Raw genomic sequence first — 27,439 nt, forward strand, 5'->3', positions numbered from 1 at the left:
AGAGAAGACAGAGTATGTTATGGGCAATCAAGAGAGAAAGATACAACCATTTCAAATAGCTATCTATACACTAGGATAATTCCAAATAGATCAGACGTCCAAATGTAAAAAGGAAGAGCAAGCAAACATAAAAGTACTGGAAGAAACACAAGTGAAGTGGGAACATTTTTTCTATGATGCGAAATCCAGAAACAGTAATGAGTTCAACTACATAAAAAGAAATTTCAAGATTTTACATGGAAAAATGCTGTAGACAAAGTCAAGTCAGAGGGAAAACCAACAAATGATGGCTGCGATCTATATCATACCAGGAGCTCTGGAAACTTGAGGAGGCAAAAAAAAAAAAAAGACCAACAATCTGATAGAAAAGTAGTAAAATGATCTGAGCAAATAATACACAAGAAGAAAAAAACTAAAAGGTTTTAAACATAAAAAAAGATTCTCCTAATAAGAGAAATCACATCTGGGGCGCCTGGGAAGCTCAGTGGGTTAAAGCCTCTGCCTTCCGCTCAGGTCATGATCTCAGGGTCCTGGGATCGAGCCCCACATCAGGCTCTCTGCTTAGCCGGGAGCCTGCTTCCCTTCCTCTCTCTCTGCCTGCTTGTGATCTCTGTCTGACAAATCAATCAATCAATCAATCAATATTAAAAAAAAAAGAGAGAGAGAGAAGTCACATCTAAACAACACCATAGCAGTTTTTCTCATTTATACGATTGGCAAGAATCTAAAAGTTAAGTAACATTCTGTGAGGCTAAAACTGGGGATATAGTTCCTGTCATCCATTGCCCATGGGAATGCAAAATGGTGGCAAAGATCTACAGAGAAGAATTTGGCGGTATCTAGAAATACATGCATTTGTCCCCTAACAAATTTTCTAGTAGGTACTTATCCTAAAAATACACTGCTAATATTTCTAAATGACCGAAGCACTAGGTTAGTCATCGTGGTACTCTATGTAATAGCAAAACACTGGAAATAATTCAAATCCCCATCAATAGAAGTTCAGTTAAAAGACTATAACATATCCATACAAAGAAATTCTATGAAACTGTTTAAAAGCACTGAAGAAAAAAGCCTTATGCATCATATGGGGTGATTGCCAAGATTATGTTTTTAAGTGAAAAAAGCAAGGTATAGAACAATATAAGGAGGGGCTCCTGGGTGGCTCCGTGGGTTAATCCTCTGCTTTCAGCTCAGGTCATGGTCTCAAGATCCTGGGATCGAGCCCCGCATCAGCCTCTCTGTGCAGCTGGGAGCCTGCTTCCCTCTCTCTCTCTCTGCCTGTCTCTGTCTACTTGTGATCTCTCTCTCTCTCTCTCTCTGTCAAATAAATAAATAGAATCTTAAAAAAAAAAGAACAATATAAGGAATGTGTTATGTCTCATGTCACAAAGATAGAATGGTGTCATAAGAACATATTTAAATACATACTTGCTTAGATATTAAAAATAAAGAACAGAATGATTAAACTAAGAATTAAGAAAAGCTGTTATCTGTATGAGGAAGGGAAAAAGTGAGACTAGGGTAGAAGGCATGTCTAAGTCAGTTCAGACAACTATAATGAAATGCCATAAACTGGCTTGCTTATACACAACAGAATTATATTTCTCATGCATCTGGAGGCTGTGGCACCGGTGTGGTGCAGTTCTGGTGAGAGCTCTCACAGGCTGCAGACTGCTGACTTCCGCTGGTCTCCTCATGTGACAGAAAGAGGGTTATCAGGGTAACACTGGCCCCATAGACTGAATTGGAAAATATTCTCTTAATTTTCTGGAAGCATTTGTGTAGAATTAGTATTATTTCTTCCTGAAATGTTTAGTAGAATTCACCAGTGAAGCCTGAAGTTTTCCTTGTGGGAATGACCTTATTTTAATTATATTTTCATTGCTTTAATAGCCATGGCAGTAATTAGATTCTCTGGTTTTTCTTGACTAAGCTTTGTTAGTTTGGTAGTTCATGGCATTTTCCCATTTCCTCTAAGTTGTCAAAGTTATTGGCAAAATATTTTTCAAAGTACCCCTTATCATTTTAATTTCTAAGGTGATGTCTCCTCTCTCATTCCTGGTATTGGTAATTTGTCTGTGGTCTTTTTTTCCCCCTGATAAATCTGGTGAGAAGTCTATCAATATTATTAATCTTCTCAAAGAACCAGCATGAGATTTCATTTATTTTTATGTATATTATGTGTTTTCTATTTTGTTGATTTCTGTTTGGATCTTTATCATTTCCTTCCTTCAACTTACTCTTACTTTGTTTTAATTTGGTTCCCTTTTTTTAGTTTCTGAAGGTGGAAGCTGGGTTCACTGTTTGAATCTTCCTTTTTTTGTAGTTAATGTGTTATAAATTTCCTTTAAGCACTGTTCTACTGGCATCCCACAAATTCTGCTATGTTGCTTATTTTCATTCAAAGTATTTTTATTTTTTATTCATTTATTTATTTATTATTTTTATCTATTTGACAGAGAGAGAGAGATCCCAAGTAGGCAGAGAGGCAGGCAGGGGTTGCGGGGGAGCAGGCTCCCCGATGAGCAGATATCCCAATGCTGGGCTCAGTTCCAGGACCCTGAGATCATGACCTGAGCCAAAGGCAGAGGCTTTCACCCACTGGCCACCCAGGCACCCAGTTCAAAGTATTTTTAAATGCCCTTTTTATTTTCCCTTTGATTCGTGAGTTCTTTAGAAATATATTATTTAGTTCATGTACATTTTGGGATTTCCAGAGATCTTACTATTATTCATTACCAATTTAATTCCATACTATCACGCAATTCTCTGGAATCTCTCAACTCTTTGAAAGCAGCATCACAGGGAGAAGACAAATTCATTTTATGGAAATCCACCAGTGCTGGGGGATTGAGGGGTGGAGGAAAGAAGCTGGAAGAGCTAATTCAGGCTGGTCTATATCCACCTCTTTTCAATAGTTTGTCATCCGAACATTTTGGTCCTATCTTGATATTATGCTGTGGACACCAGGCAATCTGGGCTACTACTTCTGATTTATGGCAATGGGGCAAATGACAGTCTTCTTTGCAATTTAGCATACAGACAAGAGCACAAGTTAAAATCTACCCCTTCCCCAAACCCTCTTACAGTGTTGGTGGGAATGCAAACTGGTGAAGCCATTCGGGAAAACAAAATGGAGTTTCCTCAAAAAGTTAAAAATAGAACTACCCTACAACCCAGCAATTTTACTACTGGGCATTTACCTAAAGGATACAAAATAATGATTCAAAGGGGTACATGCACCCCAATGTTTATAGCAGCATTATCAACAATAGCCAAACCATGGAAAGACCCCAAAAGTCACTGACTGACAAATGGAAAAAGAAGCTGTTACATATATATATATATATATATATAAATTCAGTCAGAGAAAGACAAATACCATATGATTTCCCACATATGTGGAATTTAAGAAACAAAACAAATGAACATGGACAGTGCGGGGGATGGTAGGGAGAGAGAAACTGAGTCTTAACTCTAGAGAACAAACTGATGGTCACCAGAGGGGAGGTGGATGGGGAATGAGTGAAATAGATGTTGGGGATGAAGGAGGACACTTGTGATGAGCACTGGGTGTTGTATGGACATGTTCAATCACTAAATTCTACCCCTGAAATTAATATTACACTGTATGTTAACTAACTGGAATGTAAATAAAAACATGAAGAATAAAGAAGGAAAATCTATCCCCCCACCCCGCCATCACCTACACACCCTCTTTAAAGCCAGCTGCCCTCGACTACTACACACACCAGATCTTAAAAGTCTCTAACTTCCTCAGTGGTTTCTCATGTTTTTATATTAATTTCTCAGACCTATGTTTCTCCTTCCCAGTGTGAACTTTAGAAGATGGAGCTAGCAGCCCCTCTAGTTCACCATGTTATTAAAAAAAAAAAAAAGTACAGCCCAAGGCATGTGAGATTCATGCACATACCCAACAAATATTTATACAATGTTTACTATGTTTCCAGCCCTGTTCTGTGTGCTGAGGATAACAGAAGTGAACAAAACAGACTAAAGTCCCTCTCCTCAAGGGATTACACTAGTGGGGACAGACAGAAAATAAACAAGTAAAATCTGGTGCATGTCAGTTGGTGATAAGTGATGTGGAAGTTAGGTAAAGGGGTACAGCTTAACATAGGTCAGTCAAGGCAGACATCATCCAGCAGATGATAACGAGTTGAAGCCCAAGTTGGTGATGGAATGAGCCCCACATATCCGAGGGCAGTTTTCTAAGCAAGAATAATCACAAGGGCAAAGTTCTGACCAGGAAGTGAATTGGTAACTTGAAGAACAGTGAAGAAACAGGTCATAGTGCCTGAGCAAAAAAGACCCAATGGAAAAGGGGAACGAGAAGAGGTCAGAAAGGTATCACCATGTAGGGTCAGTGCACAGACTTTGCATTTTACTCTGAGTGAAATGGGAGAACACTAGAGGTTTTAAGCGGAAAAGTGGTATAATATACTTAGGTGTAAAGGATCATTTCAATTACTATGTTGAGACCAGAGCTGGGAGTGGGTCAAGGGTACTTGAGAGAAGAGCAATTAGGAAGATATTGCAAGAATCCGTGTGTGGTATTATTGTGGCTTATACTAAGGCTCTGGAGGAGTCTAATTCTGGATATACTCTGAAGGTAGAACCAACAGGCTTTGCTACAGGTTTTGCTGTAGGGGTGATATGGAAAAAGAAATCATAGATGACTCTAAGGTTTCTAGCTTGAGCAAAAAGAAGAATGGACAAGATAGAAGGAGACACAAATTTGGGACCAGATAGAGTTCAGTCTAGAATGTGTTATGTTTGAATTGTCTCTTCATTATCATCATGAAGATGCCAGAGAGAAAGTGACACATGAGCCTGGAAAGAAAGGAAGAAATTGGGTGCCTGGGTGGCTCAGTGGGTTAAGCTTCTGCCTTTGGCTCAGGTCATGATCCCAGGGTCCTGGGATCAAGCCCTGTATTGGGCTCTCTGCTCAGCAGGGAGCCTGCTTCCCACCCCCCGCCCCGCCACTCTCTGCCTGCCTCTCTGTCTAGTTATGATTTCTCTCTGTCAAACAAATAAATAAAATCTTTTTTAAAAAAAGAAAGGAAGAAATCCAGGGTGGGGATATAAATATGTGTTGTCAACATCTAGATGGTATTAATGCACTAAGTCCAGATGAGATTGCCCAGAGAGGGAATTTAATCAGGAGAGTTGCTCTGGGGCACTCCAACATTTAGAGGTTGAAGGGTTGCAGAAAATGTAGTGAAAACCAAGGAGACGCAGCCAATAAGACCAGAAGAAAATGCAGATGCCAAGTAGGTAAATGTTTCAAGGATAAAGGAGTGATTAAATGAGTCAAATTGTGCTGGAAGAAACCAGGTGAGCTAAGGGCTGAGAACTGACCTGCTGCATTTTGCAGCATGGAATTCTTTGTAACCTTGACTATGCATGTTTCTACTTTATGGTTTGCCCACCTTGTTTTTCCAATGAAATAGAAATGCTCTAAAATTTCTGTTTGCTATTGTATTTGTGATACTTTGTCCTTGTGTTTCCAATCATTTTTTTCTTTATATATGTCAGTGGAATGTCATTTGGCTCCTAAATTTTCCTAAGAATTTTATCTTCATTGAACTTTCCTCTTAATAATAAAAAAAAAAAATTCCTGTTTAAAGCTTTTCTTTGAATTCTACTTTTCTTTGAATTCTATCTTATTGTGAACTCTGAGTTAATACCTTTTAGAACTACACTAAAATCAGACAAGGTCCACAGATGTTACAACAGAATTGAAAGAAGAGTGTAAAGTACAAAGCAATTGAGTTAGAACTGAAAGCTCATTTTATTGTTCTGGAGTGATTGTTTTTTCTTGGAGAAGAGGTCAAAGCATGAATGTAATTTTTAGATTTCTATTCCGAGCTGCTATGATAAACAGCCTCCCTGCTGATGGGCTAATCTTCTTGCACCACTTACTGATCTTGACCCTCTGCTTCCCACCGCACCGCCCCCACCCCCCGCCAGTACTCCTCATCCTCTGTATCTCATGAGTTATCTTGCTATAAGCTAACATGGTGACTCTTCTCTTCTTAGACATCACTTCAGTTGGACTAAAACTCATGAGAATCTTCTCAGCCCTACAGTTCATGTATCTTGCTTCATCTTCTGTATCTATACCCTTCTTACCCACCCAGTACTGTCCTAAAACCATTCATTGTGTTTCGTCATAGGCTATGTTTTCCTCTCTAAAATATTGGACTTCCTCTTTACATTAACTGATGAATGCTCACTCATCTTCCAAGATGCTTCTTAAAAGTCTGCCTGTCTCAGTGTGAACCTTTCCTCAGGCAGAATTGGCCTCATCTACCCATTGATTTGTCCCACAATTTGTTGCCATCTCTATGGTGACCATAATCTTCTTGCATTGCTATTAGTTGCTTCCTTCTCTGCTGGAGCACCTGGAGGACAGTGATTGCACCTAGAACAGGACCTGGTACCCCATGAGTGCTTAGTATATACTTGTGAACTAAGAAAAATCAACTGCTAAATATATTAATAATATTTAATCAAGACAACTACAATAAACACTTGTATTTTAGTCTGTGAATAGACAACTGAAAGAGATTGAAAAAAAAGTAGAGGTTAAATTTTAAGTAGTATCATTCCTGATGGAACCCATAAAATCATAGTACTTTCTTTTTTCATCTCCAGTGTATCTGTTTAAATACATAAGTGGTCATTTAATGAACAAAGTGCCCTGGCATCACAATGCTTAACTTGAACATTTTTTTTTTTTTAGTGCACCAGGAAATCTAACCTTGAGGGTTGTAAGTCTACCCTTGAGTGGCTTTAATCTCCCACAACAACCAAGACCCAATGCTTATTTATCAGAATCTGCTTCAGATAATGGTATACATAACTATTTTTAAAAGCCATCTACAAATTTCTATAAATAAGCACACTAGGAAAAAGCAAACATTTGGAGATACTTTATTTATATGATAGAGAAATCTCACATTAAAGTTTTGATCATATCGTTAATTCACAAAAAGGACTATCTCAGTTAAAATTAAAGGAAAAGATTCACACCAAACCATAAGGACTTATTTTGTCTCCTTTTCTTCCCCCTGTAATATGAACAAAAATATATTAAATTCTAACTCAATAAATGGGTGCAGAAGGTAACTGGTTCTATTATTTTACATCAGAGAAATACTAAATAGAAGGGAAGGTCTTCTGATGGCATTCTCTGAAAACTTAGAAACAACCCAAGAGAACTTTGAGGTTGTTGAGTCACTGATTTACCATTATGGATGCAACTTTGCTCTGGTGTTTTAATATAAACTTTTTGTTGAATCGCATTTATTTTTAAGAAAAGAATTTAACGGTAGGTCTTAGGACATATTTCACTATGGACCAATATTTTGGGAGAATGCTCACTCTATTTATCCTTGTTTGAACTTTTTGTTACCTGAAGTAATTTAAACTCCCAAAGCAGCACGAGTCTTTGAAATCAGTTTTGGACCCTGAAAATTAAAAACGAATAAAAGTCATCAGACAAAGAAATGAAGGACTGTGTCAGGTATACAGGTAACTCTCCATTATCCAGGGGTGAATTCAAGTACATCTCTGATGCCAACAAGCTGGGACAATGGAAGTCAGAGAAAAAAAATCCACTCATGCTACAGCAGAGAGAGTTTGTTCTAACAATGCCACTCTCCAAATTGTGACCAGTAGTCACCACAGCCCTCACCTTCCTCCACCAGTCAGTCATAGAAATTGGAAGGTTTTCAGACAAAGTACAGTCACCACGGGTTAACGGTCTCTATACCTACACGAATGTCTTCTCTTGTCAAGGGACATTTATCTGAAATGGTTTACATCAAACCTCTTTTGCCAGTTTTGTCTTATCTGATTTAGTTACCTGTGTTCCATCCTCTTCTACTAAAAACACAGTCACACTGGTAAATATACACTTAGCAAAAACGCAGAATCACAGGATAGCTTTTAAAATTATAAAGATGCTGGGCCCCTAGGTGGCTTAGTGGTTTAAGAGTCTGCCTTCAGCTCAGGTCATGACATCAGGGTCCTGGGATCAAGCCCTGATTGGTGGGGGGGAAGGGTGTCCTTGCTCAGCAGAGAGCCTGCTTCTCCCTCTCCCTCTGCAGCTCCCCCCTGCTTGTGGGCTCTTTCTCTAATAAATAAATAAAATCTTTTTTAAAATATAAATAAAATTATAATGATGCTATATTCAAATATATTTAGTAATATAAACTAAATGTAGCCAATTACAAATCCAGTTAAAATTGCTAAATGATAAGCTTAAGATAATTCCTAATCACTAGTCTGTTGGAATACCAAGGCATGCTCCTAAATGAGTTCAAAATGTTTTTTATAAAATATCCCCAATATCTTGTTTGCACAATTATTTTGCTATTAAATCCTTTTAATCCATTTAGCTGACTTGATCAGTTTTAGGCCAGAGACTGTCTAAATTATCATCCGTTAATTATATGTTCACTTTATAGTTTCCTCTACCAGGAAACAAATCAAACTTACTAATTCTCTTAACATATTTGAAAATTACGCTTCTTCCTAATATTTAGTGAGAAAATTGGGATTATTTCTTACATAGCATAAAATCCTTCAATCTATTTCTCAATAAATTAAAATCTCTCCATCATTATTTTCAAGGTCTAGATTAGTGAACTATTCTTTTCATTATGCATTACAGAAAACAACTCCCAAGGATTTCAAGTGTGAAAATGAACTGCACACACCTCGTCCTCAAAGCAGGCGTCCTGCTCTTGGCCTGGGCAGCACTTTTCCAGTAGACCAGAGAAATCTGCAATGACAGCCTCAAGTTGTTCTTCTGTTATTTGTGGCTTTTGCTTCACAAGGTTAATGAGAAATCTATAATTTAAACAAAAGAGAAATCTGTTATGCAAAGGTACTTTTCTAAAACCTTCCCAGTGGAAAATTTTTAGAGCCCTTGTGACCCTCCACCACAAACCCTCATTCCATCAACCCTACCAGACTTACAAGTTATACTATGTCCAATGCCTTCATCAGAAAGACTGAGGCTAGAAATAAGCAGGTGCTCCACTGCTCTGGATTTGTGCAGATTATAGGTGGAACATGATTTTATAGTTGTACCATACTTAAGTGTAGTAAGACATGGTCTTTTTCTTACTTGTCTCCTTTCCAGTTCTCCACTCTAAAGTACATTCTGTCCATACTCAAAAGCCCAGATCTCCAAACTCCTGCCGTCCATAATTATCACACCCTTAACTGAGCATTGGCTCCACCAAACACCTACACTACTCGATTAGCAACACCTTCACGTGGGAATTAATGTTGACCAGGGAATAGGGAAGAGTTGTCAGAGGAGGCAGCGTTCTTACTGTACCTTGGAACATGACATAGGTTGTGACAGTGGAAAAGGGAAGAACGAGATCTCCGAAATGAAGGGAGAGCAAGTGAGTGTTAAAATGCATGGGAATTTGGGGACCATAAGTTGCATCGACTTGGATTACCATCACCATTACAGAATGCCTCCCACAATGAACTGAAATGTGCATTCCATCTCACAACACCCATACTTCATGGTTGAATCAAATATTATGCTTATTCTCTTCAAAAAGTAAACAGAGTGAAAAAAAGAGCCAATGGTGTTTTTCCAGTGTTTTGGAATGGAAGTACCCAAACTTACTGCCAAGACATATCCTAATCTCCAAAATAGATTGCCTGCTTTCCCTCAGTCCCAACACATAGCACAACAGGAGTTACAATGGAGACTATTTTTACAAACAAAAAATTGTCTGCCCCTGTGAATTTTTCCAGATCTATGTTCCAAGGAGGCTGTGAAGACACTGAAACAGAACTATTTTAAAAGCCACCTTCAGTGTTTTGAGGCAGTAATGTTCTCCTAATAAGCCCAAGATTGTCGGGTGTGTAAGATAGAAATCTCAACTACTATTTTGTGTCATTGGTCTTCTCCATGCTAGCAAATGATGATTTCTTACTGTTGCTTCATTGTTTGTAGTGCTACACCCTGAGCTTGGCACAGATCCTTATGGAAGATGAACTTATCAGCAGAGAAGGGTGAAGGGGTGTATGTTTCGTCCACCACTAAGCTGCTGAAACACGGCCTCCTGTTGGCGTATGAAGAAGTGCAGCACTGGCTGACACCAGGGTTTACAGGAGTCTCCTCATGCCTGATGCACAATTGTCCAATAATAAGATCGGCCTGGTTGGGAGAATGAGAAAGAAGACAGCAAGGCGATTCAACATTAGCCACTAAGTGACTCAGGTTTCCAGAGAAGCATTGAGTTTTTAATGCCCAGTAATATATAATTAATATTACAGAAAAATTTGTTATCTATGGAGGGTCATGTGTTGCCACATTGCGGATTCGTTTTTACCTGTCTGTTTGGTATAAACCTCACCATTTAGAGGCAGGTATTCCAAAGGTAATGTTGGAGATAGTCCTTTCAGATGGTTGTCAGCTGTTTGAAATGCATTTCCAATTACGTACCTACTTCCAAAGGGGAAACAATTATCTGCCCTGACCTAAGAAATCAATACATGGCTTAAATTTTTCATGTATATTTAGCTGAGCTTTCCATCTTATTTTTGGGATCCAGAGACTCGCTTTCTGAAGGAAAGAACTGAGCAAGCCTAGCCTGCCCACATACACACATGCACACATGCATGCATATGGCTAATATATAATCTTAACTGAAAAAACGTAAGTCTGGGGTGCTGGATGGCTTAGTCATTTAAGTGTCTGACTCTTGATTTTGGCTCGGGTCATGATCTCAGGGTCATGGGATCATCCTGCCTGGGACTCTCTGATCAGTTGGGAGTCTCTTTTGAAGATTCTGTCTCTCCCTCTCCATCTGCCCCTTTCCTGCCTTCGCAAGCACACTCACTGTCTCTCTCAAATAAATAAATCTTAAAAAAAAAAAAAGAAGAAGAAAAAGAAAAGAAAGAAGGCTAAGGTGTGTTTGTGTGTGTGTGTCTTTTAGGGCTTTCCTAATGTTGACTCCTCCTACCTTCCACACTTCAGAGATATTTCTTAAACACCTAGCAATAACTCGTAATAACGCAAGATGTTTTGTGTGCACACTGTGTATCGGGCCAGTGCTGAATGAGTTACAAGGATTACCTCATTTAAGACAGTCATCCTATGTGGGTGGTACAATTCTTATTCCTAAATGTCAGCTGAAAAAGCTCAAGCCTAGAGATAAAACTCGCTTTCCAGAGTGACACTACTAACAAGTGGTGGAAGTGGGATGCGGGTGTGGGCAGGAGGCTTCCAGAACCGACACTTCTGATCTGTTACAACATCCTGTGTCCCTGCAGCCTCTCAACGTGTGGAATTCAATAAATGATAAAGAAGATGCTGAATCACAGGGATCTTTTTACTCCTAACTTTTGGTGGAAAATTCCGAGACATGATGACTAGCTAGCAAGTAATTCCTCAGCATCAGAAAGAGGAAAAGGGCAACAATAAATGTACAATTGTATTCACAATTGTGATTTTAAGGGAAAAAATAATGAAAGAGAATTCAGCCTATAATCTTATGTATGACACCAGTGACATTAGAAAGTCATGCTACTATTCAGAAGGACTTACCCTGTTCTATACTCTTTACCTTGTTAAAGGGGGAAAAATACCCTAATGTAATAAGATTATATTACAAAAGGCAAACATATAAGTATGGCTGAAAATAAAGTGACTAATTTTCAGCTCTCAGAAGTGAAGCTTTCATTTTTTTAACCCAATTCACATTTTTTTTTCACGGTGTCCATTAGACTGAACTCAGTGCTCATGGGTGCAAAGCGGCGTAACTGAGGTATATGTGTGAACTAGATGTAAGGGGACAATAGCACAGCAGCAGAGGTGTATGAGACCGGCAAGGAAACTCTGAAGAAGGTATGGCCTTGGGTGCTGGAGCTTGAGCTATGGAAAGACGTGCATATGCATCCAAATATCAGACCCACCATTTCCTACCTGGGAGAGCTTGTCCTAACATAACTTCTTTGAGCCTCATTGTCTTTATCTATAAAGTGAAGATGGTAATGGGGCATACCAAAAGGGAGTATTATAATCATTAAATGAGATAATACTTTTTTTTTTAAAAAAGTACAGTATGGGTCTTTAGTGTAATCCTGAAAAATTCCTATGTTGTTATTAGGGTGAAGTGACGGTCTCCAGGTTGGTTTAGGAAAGGTGACAGTGAGATGCAGGGCCTCAAGGTGTAGGGGAGTTTGAAATCTAATAGACTCACTCCTCGGTTTTCCTTTTCTTCTTCTTAGTCGTCTTCTTTTTCTTAACAATATTTAGTGAACCAAAAGAAGAAATCACAAACTGAGTGACGTGTTGGTTATTCTATCTTTCTTGTCCATAAAGCTTGCTTGAACAGTGTTGGATACACTGGCTGCACGCCCACCAGCCATTCTAGAAGGACAGGAAGGCTGGCCACATGCCCGCTGTTCAGAGCTGAGTGCACAGCCTCTCAGCTGAACGAGTTGAACTAGTCTGGTAAAGCCATCTCCACAGCAGTTTTTACCATTTCCTCTAAGTGGGAATCACGAGACTGCTTCAAGCCAAATGGGGCAGAAACACAGCGGGACTAAAGAAAACACTCACCGCTCCTTCACCACAAGCCAACTGTTTGTCCTCACTGAGTTGGCAACAAGTAGCTGCTGCCGTTGCCATTTTCCTGGTAAAGGCCATCAGCTCAGGTGGGGTCAGCTGAGGGGCCTTCTTTGTGTACGCAACGAGAAACCTGGAAGAAGCATTTTTCACCAAATCCTGAGTCATTCGTGAGTTTTGGGGCTCCTCACTCCTCCAACACCTTTTTGGATATCAGAAGCCCTGAAATCAGCTCATTTGTTTTAGGCACATGGTACTAAGACAACCTTTCAAGATGCATTCACTCTAACAACCACCACGGCACTTCTCTTCTATCAACATATCACAATGTGAAAACAGACTCGGGATGGTAGGCTGACTTCTACTGCCAACATCAAAGCTTCAGTGATTTTAATTTTGATCTATTCCTTGTTTCAACGATGACAGACTCCAAAAATCTGCACAACTGGGGGAAGCCAAATCCAGTACCAAAGATCATTCACAAGTCATTCTTCTTCCTCCCTAAAAGAGGGAAATGGGGATGCCCACCTCATAAGGGAAACTGGATGATCAGAGTAGATTGATTTTCAATCTGAAAAGGGGCCTGAAATTAGAGTAGTGTTGGGTGACTAATTTAGGTTGGTATTTCCCTCACTAGATTATCATTTTAAATCATGAAAAATACTGTTTAAAAAAACTTACGCATTTTGTAAGTAGTATTCTCCTAGTTTCTGGAAGAGGCCACAGCTTCGTTTTGCCAATGCTTGGCTTTCTTGGATGTATTTCTCTAATTCTTCTTCCTGAAAATACCAGCATTATTACATACTTTTTTTCTCTTCCTGGACACAAAACTTCGTATGTAAAAATTAATCAATAACATATTATTTTATTATGACACCAATCTTAGAAAAAAGTAATTTTAGACATTTTTTTAAATACTAAAGATAATGAAGTATGAATTGTGAGAATTAAAGCATATAGACTTTGGGCAGATTAAAACTTTGTGAATCACACAGAATTCAATCTTTGGATAAAGGACTACAGCTCTTTCTGTACAAATTCCTGCTTTTCTGGAACTGTTCAACAATGAATATTAGTTTTATTCTGTGTGTCAAGGAAATTTTGATTACCATTTTTACTTCTAAAGTAGACCACTAGTTGTTTACTACTATTTAATAACTACTTAATATCTAGATGACTACTAAATAGATTAGCTAGCTACTAGTTAATACCTAGATGCTTTCAAACAAAAAGCATTTTTGATGGGTAACCTCCATGAAGTTTTTCAGACTCTCCTTAAAGCTACAGCAATTTACCCCTTTATCCTGGCAATCAAGAGGGTTTTCAGACTGGGAGCACTTCTCCAATAATTCCTGGTATCCTTTAGCGACTCTTAGAATAACTGGGACAGCAAGTTTCGTATGTCTTCTCGAATATTCATAAGTAAACCTGAAATATGTGTGAAAAATATCCTGTTACTGGAACTATGAGACAATTTATCCCCATGTTATATGGAATGCAAAAGTGAAAATTCAAATACATAAACCTGGAAATCAAATTATGACTTGTACTATATGCATGGTAAAACCATTAATACAAACAACAATCCCTCCAATTGTTCTAAAATGGTATTTTGTTTTCTTCTGCACTCTTCACCTGTGCAATTATGAACTTCACAGTCATTCATTCAACAAATGTTTTTTCCAGCACCTACTCTATGTAAGCGTTTCTCCAGGCAGTAAGGATTCAATAATGTATAAGATAAAATGTCTGACCTCTCAAAAGCATACCTTATAGGGAGACAAAAGTAGTCTTTTCTTAAACAAGAAATTTCTTAAACAAGAAATAGGTCATCAAATTCAGGTGGTGATAAATCAGTGAAGAGAAATGAAGGAAGATACGATAGAAGGGGAAAAGTGACTCCTGCTTGACAGCATTGTTTAAGAAATGTCACCTTGGGCCTCTGTTTTGGAACAGAACCTAGGTGAGGGAAACCACATAAGGATCTGGGGGAAGATCATTCTCAGCTGAGAAAATTTCTACTGCAAAGAACCTTTCTAAGTGAAGAACAATTTCTGTTAAACAATTAGCATTGGATGTGCAGGTGGGTCAATTTAAAGATAATTCTTGGATTTACTAATTGTATTTCCAAGTTATAGAAGTAAGTCATATTAATTCTGCCACCAATAAATTGTCAATGCAGCTTTCTTCAATCTGGACTTTGCTCTTATGTGCGAAATTTTACTGAGCAGTGCAAACTGTGTGAATGTCCAGTCTGAAAGCAACTATAGTGATATCCTTAGGGAATATTAAAAAAAAATGGGCCTTTTTTCATTATTACATTAGAAGCAGACTCTTAAATTTATAAAGGCCTTTGGTGATCATTAGGCATAATATATTTAGAGCTGCACAAATCCCTCCTCTCATGGTGTCCATAGACGCACACTGTACACTAAAGGACAATGTATTAACTTGACGCTTTGCTTCCCTTAAAGGCAAATAGAATGGGAATATGTCCTATCAGTTACAGTGATACAATTAACTACTATGCTGCAAGTGTCTCAACATATGGTTTGATTTTCTTACAAAAATAAAACATACATTAAATAAATAGCAAATAAATTGTTCTAATGAAAGCCCTTCTTCCTATCACTGGAGTTACGCTTTGAGGGAAAGTTCTTAAAATATGCCCAATGAAAAAGCACATTCACCATGAGCCCTTCTTATCACAAAATATTTATATCATATTTGGAAGCTCAGTGGTGGTCTTCATACGAGTAATCCATACGAAGATGGCACGACAATGCTTCTGATGCCAGAGTATAACTTCAGCTAATAACAGCAACAGTGAAAGTTTCGTCAGTATAGTATAGATCCCATTTCCTTGTTCCCTACTTACCTGATTAAATATATTTTGGCTCAGAACATTCTAGCATCAACCTCACATACTAAGCTCAAAAACCATAGCCATCATTCCCCATTTCAGCCACACAAAGCTGTCAGCTACATCCTAATCTTTACTTATGTGAACATACATTTACAGAGTGTGTTACCTTGCCATGAAAAGATCTTTTTCCCTTGAAGAAAATTGGTTGAAATCTCTCTCTCCTAAAAACCTATTTAGATTTGGAGATAAGCCTTCAGGTTTGTCATCATTTTCTGCATGAATTATGCATTGACCAAGTTCAAGTATGGGCAATTTGCAGCATTCTGCTATTTTGCTTGACAGAATATCTTGTTGAGAACATATGTAGGACATAATTTTTTCCTGTAATAGGAAAAATAAAGTATAAGTTTTAAAGGTTTATTCTTTAATGCAGGACCTCAGGGCCAGTTTTAAGAAAGGAAGGAAAGGAGGGAGGGTGGGAGGGAGGATACAAAGGCTGGAGGGAGAATAGAAAGGAGAGGTGGGAGGGAAAGGAAAGAAAAAAGGAAGGAATAGAAAAAAAAGGCATTCTACCTTGTCTCCCATTTTAGTGCTTTTTCACCCTAGTTTGCCTTTCCTCACTCCTTTTCATCTAACCCTTTTTTTTTTTCCAATTCTTCTTTTCATAGTGGTCAGCTAAAACCTATTTTATTGTATTAGGAAGATTTTTAAAACAAGAGAGAAGTATCCTCTTCAAACTGAATGACATGCACATTGGTGTATATCTTCTACTCCTATTGAAATTTGCTACTGGACAAAGTTTGCGGTCAATGTCCCAATACGGAGAGCAAACTTTCTGCTCCACTGCAACAGAATGATCTGCAGTGACCCGCTGTGACCTCCAGAGGGCAGGCTATAATGAAATGGCAGCTCATCAAGGGGGCCAGAATGAAGCAGAGCGGTCACGTAACTGTCAGGGGACTAAAAATGCTATGTATTCTCAATAAGGACAATTAGAAAGCATTATTCAGTCATCAAAATCAATTTACATGCTGTACTGAAATTAATTTTTCCATCTTAAAGGAAAAGGGTGGTTATGAGCTCCAAAAATGGAAAAATAATTTTTAAGTGCCTATAGAGGTAATAGTAAAACTGTCAACTAAAACCAAGAAAACTCACTTCAAAGAAAAACAAAAGAGTTCTTTTTATGGTGCCTACTATGCAGGTAGAAACTTCTAAAAAGAAAAATAAATGAAATTGGAAATCTGTCTTTGGGACTCTTCCCCCGTTCCTCATACCAGGATCTCTGCCCAGGCTCGGACACTGTCCCCTTGGGGCCTCTCACAGCCTCAGCTTCTGGATGCCTTCCAGGACTCTTTCAGCCAAACTGTGGAAGGACCAGCTGAAATAAGTATTTTATCCTCACATTTGACCTTTTGGAAACCATGTCCAAGCCCAGAATTTCAAGCCATTTGAATATCTAAGAGCAATGATTTTAAACTTTCTTGGAGAAGAAGGTGTCCCACCAGGGACTGGAGGGGGAGTAATCTGGGGATAGACAGGCCTCTGGCACAGTAGGTAAGAAGTCTAAGGTTGGCCCAAAATAGATGAATGACACACTGCTTAATTGGTGACCAACTATGGCATGCTCAAGGGTTCTGTGTTGGAGGGGTTGGGGCTTTGGTTTTTAATTCTCCTAGAGCCCTCTATCCATACTTCTCTTTGGCATGTTTAGCTTTGTACCTTGTAGAACAGTTTCTTGTGTTCTTTTTGTTTCTTGTGCTACTTTGCTGTATTCACAGAATAGATCTATCTATCTGATCGATATAAGAGAGCCCCTTCCATGTGCTTCCATGCTGTCAGCCTGTGGAGATAACAGTAAACAGAAGACAGTCCCTATGTGTCTCATCTCTACCAGACAAGAAATTCCCTGAGCGCGGGAACACTTCCTAACAAGTGTTCTTCACTGTGTCTAGCACACAGAAAGTATTCAGTATATATTTTTCAAGTGAAATAACAAATGGATGGAAAAACAAATTTGTTATGAGGAAAGAGTCTGCCCCTCCCCTACCCCAAGATCCTATGTGGAGTTTACAGTCTACCTCAGAAGGAGGAATGAAGGAGCACTGAGCAGCTCACGGGAGGAAAACATCGCTTAAGTGAAGGTAGAAGATGGTTTCGGTTTCACTACCAAGAAGTCTATAACTTTCCTCAGCCACCTAGTTACCCTACCCTGTGACCAGCTCGGACAGCTTTCTCCCATTTAGAATGACAGTCAAAGAAAGAAAAGGAAGTGCAATTATCTCAGGAGGCAAGACTCTTTACCCCATCCTGCAGACACTCCAGCACGTTTCCTCTGCAACATTCCTCATGTATGTGGGCCACATCCAGAACCAGTTTCTGAATTTCAGTAAAATTAGCTTTGGAAAACTTTTGACTCAGTTTTGTAACCGTTCTAAAGGAGGGAAGGAAATGGAAGTCACTGCTGGTTATCGACCGACATTAAATGATAGAGCATTAGTGTAGTTCCTGCTCCCAAGAACTGAAGTGCTCTTGCTATCTCAAGAGAAGAGGTAAAGTGTTCTAAGTCCTGTCAGCTCCAGCCCAATCTTTCATGGCAATTGCTTTCTAAATTGACCTGTCCGCACAAGTAGTTTGGACATGATTTATTTGTCTTTAACACCTTTTCTGTGAATCTAGAGGAAATCTATCTTTCCACTGTTCATCCACAACGCTGGGTGTTTGGAGTTACCATCGTGAGTTGGCAGGAAAAAATTAAAAGGACAGACAATTAAGAAATAGAAAATTCCATGAGAATAACAATCATTTTTTACTTAGGAGAAAAAAATTTTGTGGGAATACAGGAAAGGGTGTATATGGGCAAATCAATGAAGTGAGACAAGAAAGTACAGCAGACTAAACATCCAGACATGTCAACATGCCAAGCCACGTAGTGTGGCCCAAAAGGGACGTTAGAAGTAAAAAGTCTTGTAACTTCTACATGTTTCCTTAAATTTTAAGAGATCTCTAGACGAAGGAAGCAACTGTAGTGTTGCTGCTTCTGATAAGGGTAGATTTTCTTTATGAATGAATAACATTTAAAGGTAATCACTTATGGATAGTGATTGATAAAAGTCATTATAATAATATTTTAATTTATGTTTTATTAGTAAGATAAACTGAAAGCAATTTATGAATCAATTCATGAATCAATCTAATAGCATTGGAAGGTATTTAAAGCAACATCTGACCTATTCCAAGAAAAAAATTTCAATCTTGGAACTAACTCCATGACTATAAACTTTAACCTAGATCTCCACTGTGTACAGTATGCTTAAATGCGTAATTTACCAAGCAAAGAAATAAATAAACTTTGAATGCATGGACTTAATACTCTTCTGTTGACATCTCAGATATTTTCCCCAACTAGAAATGTCTCATCATAAAAGTTGAAGCACTTGAAGCCAGTTACGTAGTATCAAATTTTCTAGTGGCCACATTAAAAGGTAAAAAAGGAAACAGTTAAATCCATCTTAATAATATTTTTGACCTCACTATGTCAGAAATAATACCAATTCAACCTACGATTTCATTCCTCTGTGGAAGCTAAAAAATAAAACAAATGAATAACAGAATCAGACCTACAAACAAACTGACGGCTGCCAGAGAAACGGGGCATGAGCAGGACAACATGAGTGCGGGGAGTAGGAGACATGGGCTTCCACTTATGGGATGAAAAAGTCGTGGGAATACAAGGTACAGCAGAAGGAGTACAGTCAATGATATTGTGATAGCGTTGTGTGGCAACAGATGGTAGCAACACCTGTTGTGAGCAGACCATAATTTATGGAGAAATTGAATCACTATGCTGTATACCTGAACTAATGTAACATTGTGTGTCAACTACATAGGAATCAAAAAATTCTTTAAAAAAAATTTCAATATGCAATTAACATAAAAACCTATTAAGAAGTTATTATACATTCTCTTTCTCATACTAAGTCTGTAAAATCTGGTATGTCTTTTCCACCTGGAGCACACAGAGTTCCTTTTTCACTGCGTGGGAGCTGCATACAGAGAGCGGCAGCCATGCCGTGTAGCGCAGCCTAGACCATTGGTGATTCTGATTCTGAAACATCTGATGTCAAAGTCTCAACTGTCAGCATACAAACAATCCAAGATCACTGACCTAGCAGACAAATAGGTGTAAGGAAAATAAATCCTGATCAGGATCTAGAAAACTGGGTTCTACTGACAGGCAGTGTGGTCTTGAGTAAAGGGCTCTAATCTCCCTGGGTCCCAGTTTATTCATATGTAAAAATGAAGCAGCTGCACTAGATGATTAACTGTTTGGGATTTTTTTGTATTCCTCTTTATCCTAACAACAGAGATTGAATATGAGATAGAGGTCAATTAAGTAGGCTTTAAAAAGTGTTAAGCAGTAAAGCAGGATTAGGAGATTTATGGAGAAGGACACCTGCTGTGCCCGGAGAGGTGGGTGGGGTTTGGAAGGTAGGTGGGACAGCATGGTAGTGGGGGCTAGAGTAGATGAGTGTCATGTGAAGACATAGGGAAGGGATGCTTGGGCTGGGTTATCATAAGATCTCCTTTTTTTTCTGAGAAAGGGTAATTTTTCAGGTGCCTGGGTGGCTCAGCTCAAGTCATGATCCCAGGGTCTTGAGATCGAGCCCGCATTGGGCTCTCTGCTCAGCAGGGAGCTGCTTCCTCCTCTCTCTGCCTGCCTCTCTGCCTACTTGTGATCTCTCTCTCTGTCAAATAAATAAATAAAATCTTAAAAAAAAAAAAGTGTTAAGCACCAAGTCCGTGGGTTAGCATCCTTCCAATCCTGGAGTTTCATGATCCTAAGCCATGAGCTCTTATCAAAGGAACCTTCATTCTCTATCACGGTGACAATGAGAAAAATGAGCTCAAACAGCAAAATGGTAGTTTTGCAGATCTCACCTTCTTCCCTAGATACTGCTTAAACTTACATGGCTCGGAAGGTTCGGGGTCCAAAATTTTTCATTACTGCACATATATGTTGATTTAACAAACTGCTGTCTCTTAATTCTTTTGTAATCAATGCTGTCTAGATATAGAAGAAACAAGATGTTAGGAAAGGATGTATTTTCCTTTACAGGTGCTGATAATTAGAAAAACAACCCATGTAGGTAAACCATCAAACCATAAAAAATTTTTACTAAAATTTAAATGTGATACATTTTTATGGACCTTTCTTCATTCTTTCTTGTAGACTGGTTTATATACATCGAAGCCAGACAGATGAATTTAGAAGACCTTAAAACAAGAACATTATAACTTTCTTACTTGGGATAATGAGTAAACAACTGTACTTTTAAATGAATTGAAACCTGATAATTGTGGGTGTTCTTCTAACTCTCAAACTTAAGAAAGCTATTCACTTCTCTAAACCTAAGTTTCCTTTGGTTAGATAATGATATTTATACCTTAGATTTGTACTGAGGATCAAAATAATGAGTGATAAAGTATTTGTCATAGTTTTCTTTTTTCCTCTGTCCTTTTGTGTCTCCTTTTCTCTTCCTGCTGATTCTACCCAATCTTTTACCTCCTATTCCTCTCTCTTTCATTTATGTTACCAGCCATACATATCCCTGTCTTCTTTTATCTCCAGCCCCCCAAACCCATGTCTTTTGTCTTGTAATAATTATTGGTCAAAAGAATGAATACAAAACAGCAAGTCCAGCTGTTTTAGCCCAAAGAATATCAGACTGCTGAAATATGCTTGATTCTGAACATGGTATTGTGCATGCAAAGCATATTCCACTTTTAACTTTGTTTGGTTTTAATGAGTCATAGCCAGATTAAAGTATTGGTTCGGATATCTGTACAAATAGAATACCTTTGTTTGGAAGCACTCGACTGCATTTTCAGCTTTGCAGCAAGCTGGAATTATTTTGCCATAGTGGTCAGCCAAAGAAAGAATCGTGGGTGCATACAGAAAGGGGTGCCTTCTTGCTATCTCGTAGATGTACCTATGAAATAAAAAGATGCCGTAAGATTTGCAAACGTATATAAAAAAAACTACTAGAACTGGACTCTGTTTTTTTACTCTTTAAAGAGTCAAAAAACAGTCAAAATTTTTTTCCATGTGCTGACAAAAATTTTACTTACTACAGATCCCCAGGGGGAGAAACACTCTGACCACCAATACTATATTTTATCATGAGAATCAAATAGGCAGAAATGCTGACTATGATTCTTATCAAGGTGTCTACTTCAATAAGCACACTCAGACACGTTTGGGGGTCAGGAAATCCAGACCACCACTAAGTAAAATAGAAAAGTAGAGTCTTTTTTTCCTCATCAGTACAGAATGGAATCATCCACGGTGACAGTCTCCACAGCAGAGATGGTCTAAGGGCAGGCTCTCTAGTTCTCTGGCTCAGATGTACAAGACAGATGTGATGGAGAGTTCGATATAGGATTCCCCAACAGAGAACCTGAGATCAAGTCCCTGCTTGGGAATGTACTAGCACTGTGCCCTCGGCCCTCAGTTCGAATTATCTTAACTTTTTAAACTTCAGTATTCTCATCTGCAAAATGGGAGGAAAAAGAATGACAGGAAAGAGGACAGGAGACTTCAAAGGTCGGTGTGAGCATTAATCTGATCAGACATGCCAAGAACCCATGGTCCTATAACATCTTAACTGCTTGGTAATTGCTAGCCATGCTTCTGTACCTTAAACCTTCCTGGAGCTCTAATTTTTTTTTTTTTATTTCCAGGCAATTTGGTAAACATGAAACACCAAATATTTGACTCCAGAAGGAGTCACTTTGTGTGGTACTAAAATATTCTTGGGTGAGCTAAAATGGAGAGATTAAATGGGTTAAAAAAAAATGTTCATCTCAAGATACTAAGGGAACAACTGGTGGGTCTGGTGTGTGGTCTCTACCACATCTACCAGGGGTGCTGTGGAAACAAAGTTGCACTGAAAATGGCTCACCTAATTTCCCAGGGCCTCAGCAAATGCAACATTATTACCACTTCTCCATGGTTTAGAGTACATCCGTAAATTGCAGAAATATAGATTCTGCTTGATACAGCTCTCCTACAGAAGTTTTAATCTACCTTTAAGTGGGATCCTTACCTGTTCATGAACATATCCCTGCTTTCTTCATATGCTTTACAACTGGTGACAGGTTCTGGAACTTGGAAGGGTGGGATGGATGCTGGAGCAGCCTTTTTGTGTGCTAGTAAACAGTTATGTCTTTCCTCTTCACTTTGGCTGCAGCAATCTGAAAGTCCATATTTTTCAGAAATTTCCTTCTCATGGCAAATTTCTTCCAGAAAGACAGACAGCTAGAAGAAAGATTTGAATTTTTTGTTTGTTTCTTAAATGTATCTATTTTAAAAAGAGAGTGACAGAAAGAGCTCATGAGTGGGGGGTAGGAGCCGAAGGAGGGGGAGAAGCACACTTCCTGGGATATGGGGCTGGATGTGGGGCTGGACATGGGGTTTGACATGGGGTTTAACGTGGAGTTTGAGCCCAGGACTCTGGGATCATGATCTGAGCCAAAGGCAGATGCTTAACTGACTGAGCCACCCAGGCACCCCAAGAAAGTTTTGCTTTTAATGAAGGCAACTGAGTTTACCTTGAAATTCTGTAAAACACATATCTCTAATATCCCAGATCAGAACTACAGACTAAAAAAACAATTGCCTCTACAAATCCCAATATGTTTAATTTCAACCTATGAGAACTTCCTTTCATGCCTTTTGGGAAATGGAATTTTAGTTTCCAGCCTTGAGAAATACATATGACCGTTAGACAAAATTACTTTCTCTTAAAAGGAAAAAGGCCATACAATATTTTATTTTCCAAAAAAAAAATTTGAAATAGTTTTTCCCTTTTATATTACAAGCAGTTTGGTGCCATGATGTCTATAAGCTTTTTAAAAGATACATAAACCACTTTTTTTGTTGCTTTAATTTTACCAAAATCAGATGATGACATCAAGAGTCTAAAGAACGCCTCTGATAGGAAGCCTGGGTGGCTTAGTCTGTTAGGCAACTGCCTTTGACTAAGGTCTTGATTTTGGAGTCCTGGGATCAAGTCCCACATTGGGCTCCCTGCTTGCTGGGGAGTCTGCTTCTCCCTCTGACCCTCTTTTCTCTCTCTCTCAAATAAATAAATACAATCTTTTTAAAAAAAAAAAAAAAAAAGAATGCCTCTGAGAAATACATGTTTCATTCTTCTCAGGAAATTTTTATTTGGCTTTTATTAACTGCTGAAACTGAAGGAACCTTAGAAATTTTAAGTAAGATTTTCAATTCCCAATCCACATAAAAATTATGCCTTTAGGTTTGCAATGATAAATCACCAAGCGGTAACATCACCGTGAACCTCTCATTGGATGTAAAGTTGCAATATGGAATGTATTTTGCTTAATTCATATATATTTTTAGATTAGCAAGACAAGACAAAAAATAGAGATGCAAAACAAGGAGTTTTATTAAGTTATCAATTTCAGAGTTGGAAAGTATTTTGTATCTTTTAAAGGGCATCTCCTCTGCACTATTCCAGATATATTGACTTTTGGCCGTTCATCAACCCCACCATGATAGAAAATTCTTTGGCCTTTTGTTCCATAAGTGGCTAACTCTAATCATTATAAAGTTCCTAGTTTTTTCCACTGAGATAAAATAAACAATCATAACTATGATTTATTGATCTTCTACATTAAGATATACTAAAAAAAAAATCTATTCATTGTTTAACTTAAATTCAAAGTTAAGTGAGTTCCATATTTTGTTATTCTCGTTTGCTAATTCTGGCAACCTTCAGTATGTGCCATGCTGCTCACAGAGCGTAACGAACCCATGAAGCGTGGCTGTTTGGAGCTCGATGACCTAGTTTAAATCCTGGCTCTGGTCTCCCTTAAAAACGTTGCCTGACCTCTCTGTACCTCAGCTTCCTCAACTAGAAGAATAGCATTTACCTGCTGGGATTATTGTAAAGATTTAATGAATTCCTATTTGTAGGTGAAGTGGATACTCGACCAGTGACCCCAGCAAGGGTCTCTCGGCTCACTGGCCTTCCACTGATTCATCCGGGCTATGCTCTCGGTCATAAACTATTTTTATTCTCAACAGGCATGTCACACTCTCTAGAATAATGCCTGTCACGTTGTATGAGTAATAAAAACTAACTTCTGTTACTATTATTACACCTATTTTTATGACAACCCTGAAATGGAAGCTATTATTATTCTTTATTTTGTAGATAAGGCAACTAAATCTCAGAGAAGTCAAGTAACATGTTCATGGTCACCGAGATACTGAAATTTCAGAACCTTAGCTCTTAGTCCCTGTACTTCTATTGTCTCTTTACAACAGGTACCCACTCTTTTCTGTCCCCTTTAGCAATTCACAGTTAATTTGACTCCTCCTTCATGTAACAGCTCCTCAAATATTTAAATGTGTTTCTCATGCCACCCCTGTGTCTGCTCCTCTGCCTGCTAAACTTTGGTCAAATATCACAGTGGGATTTTATTAGTAGTAGTATTAGCAGTAGTATTGGTATTAGTATTAGTATTAGTATTATTAGTATTCACTCACCTGGCCTTCTAAACAACCTACAGGCTGCTCACTGCCAGTGGATTTCTCAATTACAGTCAGTGTATCTTTCACCATTTTGCTTACATCTTTGTAAGTGGCTTCTTGAACAAACTGAGCAAAAAATATGGTAGCTCTGAAACAAAATACATAAGAATACTTAAGAAACGGAAATGTCAAGCTGCTTTTTCTCAAGAGTAGTTTTTGTTTCGGTTTTCTGTTAAGTGACCTGTGTAGGGGGTAACTTTTGGTAAAAATTTATGTGAAATTAGGTTCTAGTCATCCAGAAAGAAAAGTCCATCTTCTGGCTTCCTTGACCCCAAAATATACACATATCTATTAAAAAATCAAAGTGGAATTGCAGGAGCACTGAGTGTTAGATGCAAACAATGAATCATGGGAACACTACATCAAAAACGAGTGATGTACTGTACGATAATTAACGTAATGCAATTTTAAAAAAATCAATGTGGAATTCCCATAATAGTGGTTCCTGCTTTTGTGGTCACCCACTGCAATGTACCTATAACTCAGGGCAACTATATTCTATAGTTCCTTTTAAGTTTAAGCAAAGAATTTGTTATTAGATCTCTGCCTATAACTACTCCCAGTCTGATCAAGATCTGATCCAAGGTGGTGTTCATAAATTGATTCAAAGAATGGCTTTAACAGGTTTCTGGGCGCAAGTAGTAGCAGTAACATACTACTTCAAATTCCTTATTAGAAACTTCAGGAGTGTGGAATAGATAGCAATCAAAAGAAAAACACACTCTCTACAAATAATAGAAAGTAGAATATTTTACCTCCTATTATCTGCTACTAAGATTTACATAGTATTCAGAATAGAGACTATTTTAATATCATCTCATTTGTATGCATTTATATATATATGGTGGTTACCACTGGTATGATACTCATCTTGAGTTGCTAGGATCTGATTTGGTTTTTCCCAGGGAATTTCAAGGAATCAAGGTTACTATCTAAGGTGTGGGCCAATAGCTCAACCTCTTCAAAATAAATTTAATATTCAGTATAAGAAATGTCTTCAATTTGTTTTTATACTTTTTAGAACTCATAGGGCTCTACAGCTTCATTTAATTACCTCACTAAAATTATCATCGGTTCATATTTGAAGTGCATTTATATGAGCAAAACTTACAGGTCGACTAAATTCACCTCTGCCGAACATTGGGAAGAATCCAAGATGGAAGCTGAAAGGCAAGACAAACTCCATGAGAAATGGCGTTTTCAACCGCAACCAGGAAAATGATCGTTATATCGCAGAAATGTGTGTGTTTAAGTTAGAACTATACAATTTTGTATTTCAGTTAAAACTATACAATTTCAGAACAATGCGACTGAGATTACATCAAGGAGCATCTGTCCAAACACCCTCATTTTTAACTTGAGAAAACTAGGAGACTAAGGAATGGCTAAGTTAACAAGAATAATTGATGATAGAGTTACCACTAAAATCCAGTTGTTTGGTTTCCCCCTATACTGTGGTGTTCTAATTGGCTTGGAAATCAAAGGATTAACAATACATTTCAGTCCTCCTTTTGAACATGGTTACACCATAGCTCACTTGCCTATTTATATCGCAGTCACAACATTTCTTCTTTAGTCTAATAATGGTTCATTTTTCTGAAGTGAAGAGTAAAGATATTACTTACTTTACTGGTCTGAGGAGGTTTTATATGTGAAGGAACCAGAATTATAGCCTCATATATAAAGTTAGAGATATAATATAGATACATATATTTCAAAGTTAATGTGTATACCAATTAAATAAATAATATACAAAATATTAATTCCATGTGGACTATAGAAGCCATTCAGAGGTAATGTTAAACACCACTGTGATTTTGTAAACCTCTTGTAAAGTCACAAGTTTATCATTCATTTAAAGATGTTCATCATTAAATATTTTTCCTCCATGTGGAACAATTAATATAAATAAATCATGACAAATGAATAAATGCAAATTTAAGAACTTTGATATAGGGAAAAGACAAAAAAGAAAACACAAAATATCTTACCTATTCCATATGCATTTCTATGCACTGTTCTGGATTCAGAAAAATTTAGTAGGAAAATTAAAGGAATTGATACCACCCACTTCATGGTTGCTATTTTGTTTTGGCAATGATGGGGGGAGTATATTGAAAACCATGCTGTAATTCTTTTATACCCTTCTCAAGCAATGCCTGTTAATTAGTAATCTTTTGTTAGTGTATGGGGATATCTGTTACTTTATTTCCTTAGGTTGCAAATGGGACAACTTGTCGATAATTAACAGCCCAGGGATTATTTGCATTTTATGTTCAAGGACACAGACTTCTTTGGGGAGGGAAAAAAG

At 38.0% G+C, this 27,439-nt stretch overlaps 1 protein-coding gene across 1 annotated transcript; it reads right to left on the reverse strand.

The window, feature by feature from the left end:
- Window positions 1–6,947: 6,947 nt before the first annotated feature.
- On the reverse strand, window positions 6,948–27,291 carry AFP (alpha fetoprotein). Its single transcript, XM_032842037.1, has 15 exons — window positions 27,120–27,291; window positions 26,240–26,291; window positions 25,084–25,216; window positions 22,613–22,824; window positions 21,364–21,496; window positions 20,474–20,571; window positions 17,808–17,937; window positions 15,670–15,884; window positions 13,933–14,065; window positions 13,319–13,416; window positions 12,632–12,770; window positions 9,999–10,222; window positions 8,754–8,886; window positions 7,445–7,499; window positions 6,948–7,100 (listed from the first exon to the last, which is right to left on the reverse strand). The coding sequence occupies exons 1-14, from the start codon at window positions 27,202–27,204 to the stop codon at window positions 7,455–7,457; spliced, it is 1,830 nt and encodes a 609-aa protein (XP_032697928.1). The 5' UTR covers window positions 27,205–27,291; the 3' UTR covers window positions 6,948–7,100; window positions 7,445–7,454.
- Window positions 27,292–27,439: the final 148 nt, after the last annotated feature.

Source organism: Lontra canadensis, unplaced genomic scaffold (genome assembly GCF_010015895.1).
Source record: "Lontra canadensis isolate GAN:19392208 unplaced genomic scaffold, GSC_riverotter_1.0 scaffold1, whole genome shotgun sequence".
Lineage (NCBI taxonomy): Eukaryota > Metazoa > Chordata > Mammalia > Carnivora > Mustelidae > Lontra > Lontra canadensis.

Bases quoted from the DNA above. Each gene is read 5' to 3' on its own strand.
- AFP (XM_032842037.1), bottom strand. From the start codon at position 27,204: ATGAAGTGGGTGGTATCAATTCCTTTAATTTTCCTACTAAATTTTTCT. The intron at 21,497-22,612 runs GTAAGGATCCCA...TTTATTTCATAG, and splicing joins AGGGATATGTTCATGAACAG to GTACATCTACGAGATAGCAA. The intron at 10,223-12,631 runs GTGAGTGTTTTC...TCTCCCAACCAG, and splicing joins TGGCTTGTGGTGAAGGAGCG to GCCGATCTTATTATTGGACA.